Source organism: Chinchilla lanigera, unplaced genomic scaffold, assembly GCF_000276665.1.
Source record: "Chinchilla lanigera isolate Chin_1 unplaced genomic scaffold, ChiLan1.0 scaffold00008, whole genome shotgun sequence".
In the NCBI taxonomy this organism is placed as follows: domain Eukaryota; kingdom Metazoa; phylum Chordata; class Mammalia; order Rodentia; family Chinchillidae; genus Chinchilla; species Chinchilla lanigera.
This window is the reverse complement of record NW_004955409.1, coordinates 37,268,980-37,277,509: the sequence shown is the minus strand read 5'-3', so window position 1 is coordinate 37,277,509 and position 8,530 is coordinate 37,268,980. Positions and strand designations below refer to the sequence as shown.

General features: G+C 46.4%; 1 protein-coding gene across 1 annotated transcript in view; it reads right to left on the bottom strand.

Annotated features, from left to right (window-relative positions):
- The window catches only part of Psmb5 (proteasome subunit beta 5), a gene marked incomplete at its 5' end in the record, with an annotated part of 9,639 nt that extends 1,448 nt beyond the window's left edge, over nt 1–8,191 (bottom strand). Inside the window, 1 exon segment of the mRNA XM_005377095.2 lies at nt 7,885–8,191. Within this exon segment, the coding sequence (XP_005377152.2) occupies nt 7,885–8,191 (307 nt within the window).
- Between the last annotated feature and the right edge of the window lie 339 nt (nt 8,192–8,530).

Here is an 8,530-nt window from a genome sequence, read left to right as displayed (position 1 = left end):
ATTCCCAGTACCGGAGAAAAACTAAAATAAATAAATAAATAAAATTAAACTTAATTCCACAGCCGGGCGTGGTGGCATAGGCCTGTAATCCCAGCACTTGAGAAGCTGAGGCAGGAGGATTGCAAGGCCAGTTTGGGCTACACAGTGAGTTCAAGGCTAGCCTGAACTACACAGTGAGACCCTATCTCAAAAAACAGAACAAAATAAAGCCTGGTGTTGTGGTGCACACCTTGGGAGGATCACTGCGAGTCAGGCCAGCCTGTGCTACAAAGTGAGTTCAAGGTCAGCCTGAACTAACACAGGGAAACCCTGTCTAAAAAAACCAGACCAGACCAGACCAGACCAATCCCAGCCCTCAAAGAATTCAGACTCTCTGCAGGATAAGACATGCATCACAGTTGGAAAATAAAACCTTCCATTATTTTTCTCTTTTGCGGCACTGGGTGGGTTGTGTATGTGTGTGTGTGTGTGTGTGTATGTCTTCTGAGTACCTCCTGAGTGCTGGGATTATTGGTGTGCACCACCATGCCCAGCAGCACTGGGTATCTGAACTCACTTTGTAGCACAGGCTGGCCTGACTCGCAGTGATCCTCCCAAGGTGTGTACCACAACACCAGGCTTTATTTTGTTCTGTTTTTTGAGATAGGGTCTCACTGTGTAGTTCAGGCTAGCCTTGAACTCACTGTGTAGCCCAAACTGGCCTTGCAATCCTCCTGCCTCAGCTTCTCAATCCTCCTGCCTTAGCTTCATACATACTTTCTTTTTGTTTTGTTTTTCTCTGGTACCGGGAACCGAACTCACGACATTGCACATGCCAGGCAGGCTCTTTTGCCGCTGAGCTAAACCCCCAGCCCCGCTTCATACATACTAAGTAAGCATCTTATCACTGAGCTACATCCCCAGCCCTTTTTATTTTACAGTAAGTCCCCGATTTAGGAACATTCAAACTGTAAACTTTTACAGGTCTACTGTGTAGGACTCATTCTTTCAGACTTAGGAAAGAATTGGATTTACAAATGTTCTTCTGCATAGAACTCATTCATAAATCGGGGACTTACTGTATTTTGAGACAGGGTCTCACTAACTTGCTCAGGCTGGCCTCAAAACTGCAGTCCTCCTATCACAGCCTCCTGAGTAGCTGGGATTGCAGCTGTGTACTGACATATTCTAGAATTTTTTTTTTTTTTTTTTTTTGAGACAGGGTCTCACTATGCAGTTCAGGCTGGCCTTGAGCTCACTTTGTAGCCCAGGCTGGCCTCGAACTCCCAAGGATCCTCCTGCCTCAGCCTCCCGAGTGCTGGGATTACAGGTGTGCGCCATCATGCCCGGCAATCCTAGGATTCTTTGTGACCTTTTTTTTTGTTTTTTTTTCCGGTACCAGGAATCGAACTCACGACCTTGCACTTGCCAGGCAGGTGCTGTGCCACTGAGCTAAATCCTCAGCCCCAATCCTAGAATTCTTAATCATGTAGTAAAGACATTTACTGTTCAATAGCCACATGAGACTATTAAGTAGTTGAAAATAAGCTAGTAGCGCAGGCTAAAATGGCAGTATTTTGAATATGTTGCATTACTTTTATATATACATATATAGTTTTTTTTTTGAGTCAGCATCTCACTATGAAATTCTGGCTGGCCTTGAACTCACAGTGATCCTCCTGCCTCAGCCTCCTGAGTGCTGGGATTACAGGCATGCACCACCATGCTGGCAAAATGATATATATTATGAAACGGAATTTTGTTATTTTAAAAGCTTAGCTAGTTGGCATAGTGATACATGCCTGTAATCCCAACACTCAGGACGCTGAGGCAGAAGGATCACTGTGAGTTTAAGGCCAGCCTGGGATACATAATGAGACCCTATCTCAAAAAAACTAAAAAGCATAAAACTTGGCTAAAATGGGGATGGTGACATACTCCTATAACCCCATCACTTTTCAGAGGCTGAGGCAGGAGGACTGCAAGTTTGCAATCAACCTGGGTCATTCAGTGACTCAATAAGTCCCTGTCTCTAATTTTATTTATTTATTTTTTTTTGTCTTTTTGAGACAGAGTCTTGCTATGCAGTTCAGGCTGGGCTTGAACTGATTTTGTAGCCCAGGATGGCCTGGAATTCCAGTGATCCTCCTGCCTCAGCCTCCAGAGTGTTGGGATTACAGGCATGTACCACCACACCCAGCATGTCTCTAATTTTTTAAAAGGGCAAGGATGTAACTTATTGCACACTCCCTGGGTTTAATCCCCAGTGGAAGGAAGAAAGGGAAGGCAAGCAGGCTGAGGATGTAGTTCAGTGCAAAGAACCTGGGTTCAATCCCCAGTACCACAAAAACAAAAAATACGGCTACATGAAATTTAAAACTATGTGTGTGAAGGCTGGGGATAACTCAGCATGGTGGCACACACCTGTAATCCTGGCACTTGGGAGGCTGAGGCAGGAGAATCACTGCAAGTTTAAGGCCAGCCTGGGCTACAAAGTGAGTTCAAAGCCAGCCTGAACTGCACAGTGAAACCCTGTCTCAGGGGGTTGGGGATATAGCTCAGCGGCATAAGCTCCTGCCTGGCAAGCGCACGGTCATGAGTTCAATTCCTGGTACCAAAAAAACAAACAAACAAAAAACCCAAAGAAACCACCAACAAAAACCCCTGTCTCAGACAAAAACAACAAAAAAAAGGCTGGGGATTTAGCTCAGAGGTTGAGTGTTTCCCTAGCACAGATGAGGCCATGGGTTCAGTAACCAGAATGGGGAGGGTACAAATTATGGCTCATGCTTTCTTTCTACTGATAGTGTAGAAGAGATGGTGGCGCACATCTACAATCCTAGCATTCTGGGAGGCAGAGGCAGAAGGATCCCAAATTTGAGCCCAGCCTGGGCAACTGAGGAACTTAGCAACACCCTGAGAGAGGGAGAGAGAGGGAGAGGGAGAGAGAGAGAGAGAGAAAGAGAGAGAGAAAGAGAGGGAGGGAAGGAGGGAGGCGGGAGAGAGAAAAGATTGTATAGGGCAGAAAAGGCCCAGCCCAATACATATTTTATACAGAAAATTTTATTAGAACACAGCTTTGTTTTGTTTTATTTTTCTTCTGGTACCAGGAATTGAACACTCACGACCTTGAGCTTGCCAGGTGCTTTGCCACTGAGCTAAATCCCCAGCCCACAATTTTTTTTTTTTTTTTTTTGGCAGTACTGGGGATCGAACTCACGACCTTGTGCTTGCCAGGCAGGCACTTATGCCACTGAGCTATATCCCCAACCTAGAACACAGCTGTACCCATCCGTTTATGCACTGTCTATGTGCCACACCAGCTAAGGTAAGCAGCTCTGCACTGTTTAATAACCAGGCAATGCTCTGTGAAATTCACCTTAGGGGATTCCGCTTAGCATAAACATCAGAGTGTACTCACGTAACCTAAAATGCTACCACATCACTAGGCTTTGTAATCTCATGGGATATGATTATCATTGAGCAAAATGTCACTATGTGGTACATGGCTGCAACTGAGACACAAACCCTGTGGCCTACAAGCTTAAAATACTATTTGGTCCATTATAAGTCAGCTATGCTGGTGTAGACAAACATTTAGACAGAGCTTTAAGAAAACCTGTATTGGCCAGGGATATAGCTCAGTGGTACAAGCGCCTGCCTGGCAAGTGCAAGGTCCTGAGTTCGATTCCGAGTACAAAAAAAAAAGAAAACCTGTATCAAGGCTGGGAGTGTAGTGCAATGGTATAGTGCTTGTCTGACACACACCAGGAACAGGGTTCAACCCTGCCAGCACCAGATAAAAAAATTCTACCCACCCCAACTGCCCCTGGGATCCCTCTATCACAAGGATAAGACGTAAACTTCCTGTGCTCCAATACCTGCAGTGAGCTTCATGACCCACCAAACTCCTCTCTCATGTCCCACCTGTCCTACTTCCCTGTCTTCTCAAATTCTACAATGACATTTCTAGTCTTGTGTGTGTGTTTAACAGGTTTGTACTAGAGATTGAAGCCAGGGCCTTCACAATGAGTAACACTCCCTGCCCTTTTCTAATTTTGTGACAAGGACTCACTAAATTGCTGAACTGCCAAGCTGGGTTGGAATTTATGATCCTCCTGCCTCAGCGCCCACAGTGCTAGCACTGTTTTTTGTTGTTTTTGAGACAGTCTTGCTAAGTTGCCCAGGCTGGTTTTGAAGTTATGATCCTCCTGCCTCAGCCTCCTGTGTAGCTGGGAGTACCTGTGCCTGGCCAGTACCACTAATCTTTTTCCTATTTCAGCTAGTCTCAACTTTCATAGTGCATCATAATCATCAGTTTTCTTTTTCTGTACTTGTAATTGAATCCAGGGCTTTTGCACTGAGCTACACCCCCAGTGCCTTTTTAAATTTTCAGAGTGTGTCAGGGCTGGAGATTAGCTCAGCGGCACAGCGCCTGCCTGGCAAGTGTGGGTCGTGAGTTCAATTCCCAGTACCGGGAAAAAAAAAAAAAATTTCAGAGTGTGTCATAAGTTGCTTATGCTGGACTCCAACTTTTGATCCTCCTGCCTCAGCTTCCTAGAGTGCTGGTACTACAGTACCCAGTTTAAGGAAGGTATTTTTTTGCCCAACTAGTATGAGGAAAGTTAAACAGGGAGTTTACATTCTGCAGGTAATTCTAACGCAGGCCAGGCTGAGCACCCTCCCCTTAGCAGCTTGCAGGCCCACTGATTCTAAGTCTACCCCAAGCCCTTCTCCAGCCAGTGGTGATGAATGTATGGCACGCATGCGGAAGCCGGCGGACAGCTCTAGAAGGTTTGCCGTCACTGAAGCCCCTCCTGGTCCCAGCACCACCTCGCTGCGTGGCTCACCCTGCTTCCAATCTACCTTTCCAGGTTTCTGGCTCACTATTCCCCTTCATACCCTTTAGCTGGACTGGACTGCAGTGTACTCAGCAAAGCTTCATGTTTCTGTCCTCATTTGCTTCGTTTTATCCCCCCTTGGGGGTGTTGAGAAAGGGTCTTGCTATGTAGTCATGCTAGCCTTGCACTCACTATGTAGGCCTGGATGGCCTTGAACTCATGGCAGTCCTCCTGCCTCAGCCTCCCAAGTGCTGGGATCACAGGCGTGCACCACCACACCCAGCCTCTCTTAACTTCTTGAGGGAAGGAACTGCTTCACACTGAATGGACTGGGTTGTCAGGAAGGCTTTTTTTTTAAAGACAAACACTCTACCACTGAGCTACATCCCCTGCCCCAGGAGGCTTTAAACAGAACAAAACAAAACACAACTCAGGGAAATACAGCTGCCCTGACCTGAGGGAAATTCCCCTGCCCCAGCCCAGGCAGGCTTCTTTTTTTTTTTTTTTTTTTTTTGTCTTTTTTGAGACAGGTCTTGCTATGCAGTTCAGGCTGGCCTTGAGCTCACTTTGTAGCCCAGGCTGGTCTTGAACACCCAACAATCCTGCCTCAGCCTCCTGAGTGCTGGGATTACAAGCATGCACCACCACACCCGGCTCACCCAGGCTGACTTCTTGAAGAGGTACAATTTAGCTTACAGCTTCCAAGATTTGCATGCTAGCCAGTCCTGAAGAGTCTTATGCTCTTTCCACCACCTGGAGCAGATCCAATAGCTAAGAGTTTAAAACAGCATTTCTAAAATGCTTCCCTGGGCCAGAGAAAGTAAAAGGAACTGTTCTTCTTTCACACCTTGAACAGAGAAAGGTGTCTGAATTCCCAAAGTAACAAACTGAGCTGCTTTTTCACATTCACTTGTTAATTCCTTCATTCATCCTCCTTTGGGTAGAAAACTGACATTCCCTATACTCCTTTCTAACCTCCTCCAAAGCAAGTGAGAAACTGGTAGGTAATTTATAACTGTTCTATGGATAATGAGACATTTAGTAGGCAAGTAGACGCGTGAAACAAAACAGGAAAAAAGAGTGTCTTGAAGCACACAGGACGGAAATGACACAGAAAGTGACTGGCTGTACTCCGGCTTTACTAAAAGATCTATGCAGAATTGGCTGGGCTGGGGTGTAGTTCAGCGGTACAGCACTTGCTCAGCAGGTGTTCAGGCTCTGGGTTCAAGCCCCAGTACAGACAAAACAAACAAACAAAAGCCTGGACACTTAGCAATTTAGTGAGACCTTGTCTCAAAAAATAAAAAAAAGGCTATAAATGTAGCTCAGTGTTAAGGCCCTGGTTCAGGCCCCAGTACCACAAAAAACAACCAAGGATGAACTTCTTGGCAAGGTTATTATACACTTAGAAAGACAGGGTAGCCAGGCGTGATGGCATATACATCTGTAATCCCAGTATTTGGGAGGCTGAGGCAGGAGGATCACTGTGAGTTTCAGGCCATCCTGGGCCACATAGTGAGTTCAAGACCAGGATAAACTACATAATGAGACACTCTCAAAAAAAAAAAAAAAAAAGGCTAAGGAATTTCCTTTTCGAGAAAAGAGGAACAAGGAAAGAAAATAACTTCTTTTGGGCAACCTAATGGGGATCCCCGTTTCTCAGCAGCTATCCCTTGTCCCCCCAAAACCTTTCCTATTCTTAACCGCCTTAAAAAAAAAAAAAAAGAATTTTTTTTGGTGGTACTGGGGATTGAACCTAGGCAGTAGTAAGCTATATCCCAAAGCCCTTTTTATTTTGAGACTGGGGCTTGGTAAATTGCTCAGGCTGGCCTCCAACTTTTCATCTTCCTGCCTGAGCCTCTTGAGTAGCTGGCATTAAGGGCATGTACCACCACATTTGGCAAGAAATGACTTAACTTTTGAGTGGCTACTACATATTAGACTTTTACTACAGAATATAGGAGCTACTAGCCACGTGTGGCTAGTGAGCACCTGAAGGGTTACTGCCATATACTGAAATAGTCTGGGTAAATTTTGGATTAATTATTATTATTTTTGTTTTTTGTTTTTTGTTTTTCTCCGGTACCAGGAACCGAACTCATGACCTTGCGCTTGCCAGGCAGGCGCTTTTGCCGCTGAGCTAAATCCCCAGCCCCATGGATTAATTATTTTTAAGATGGTCTCACTATGGTAGTTCAGGCTGGCCTCCAACTTGCAGTGAACCTCCTGCCTCAGCCTCCAAAGTGCTGGGATCACAGGTGTGCACCACCATGGCCGAGCAAATGGATTGTTAAAAACTGATTTCACCTTATTATTATCTTTTGGGGGACCTGGAATTGAACTCATGACCTTGTGCTTGCAGGGCAGGCGCTGTGCCGCTAAGCTAAATCCCCAGCCCCTCCACATTATTTTTTAATTAGATAATACTGCCTACAGTTTTACGTCTAATACCCAATTTAATTCTCAAATATAACTTATTGTAGTCCTTTCTAGGACTTATTATTTTATGGGATAGAAAGGAAAAAGTAGGGGCTGGGAATTTAGCTCAGCGGCAAAAGCGCCTGCCTGGCAAGTGCAAGGTCGTGAGTTCGGTTCCGGTACCGGAGAAAAACAAACAAAAACAAAAACAAACAAAAAAAGGAAAAAGTATGTGCCAGACATTTGACAAGTTACCTTGTATGTATTAACCCACTTAGGGTGACAGGAAGAAGCAGTGTAAGAAAAAAAAGAACTTGCCTAAGGTCACACAGGTCACCAATGACACAGCAGGACTGACTCCATGCCCTTTCCTACACTCCAGTGCCTTCCTTAGACAAAGAGAAAAGCTGGAACCTAATTAGCTGGCAAGGCAGTGCATGTCTGTAACACCAGCACTCTGGAGGCTGAGGCAGGAGGATGGACAAGGGGCTGCACAGTGAAATCTGTCTCAGAAAAAAAAAAAAAAAAAAAAAAAAAATACAACAAACCTAATCCATATATCCTCAGCAAGGGCACAAAACCCCTCCTCCCAACCCTCCTCTCTGTGGTGGCAGCCCAAGGATCATGTGATTGTAGCTCAACTCACCAGGGCCTCTCTTATCCCAGCCACAAATCATGGTGCCCATGGACAGCCCCATGCCTTTGTACTGATAGACCATGTTGGCCAGCAGCTTGGAGGCCGCTGCCACTGAGATGCGTTCCTTATTTCGTAGCTCATAGATTCGACACTGCCGAGCCAACAGCCGCTCCCAGAAGCTGCAATCGGCTGCACCTCCGGCCATGGTGCCCAGAAGGTAGGGGTTGATTTCTATCACCTTCTTCACCGTCTGGGAAGCGATGTAAGCACCCGCGGTGGCCCGGGAGTCGGCTGCAACAATGACTCCATGGCGAAACTAAAGATTAGAACACAAAAGAAGCCACGTGAGACCACCAAGGCAGCCGCAGCACACCTCTGCCCTACGCGTCACCCCTCCACAGTGTCCCTCTCCGCATACTGCTGTCCCCTGAGCGTCACTGCGGACCCTCAACGCGAGCACAGCCAGGACTACACGCGCTTTATGGGTGAGGGAAAGAAAGGTTCAGCGAGATCGAACGACCTGCCCCAGATTTAGGGCTGGTCACTGCCGAGCTCGGCCAGGGACCTCGGCCGCGGCTCCCTGCGCCGCACCAAGCTTCCCGCGCGGGCCTCGGGCTCGCTTATCCGGCAGGGGCCGCCCCAGTTACAAAACCTG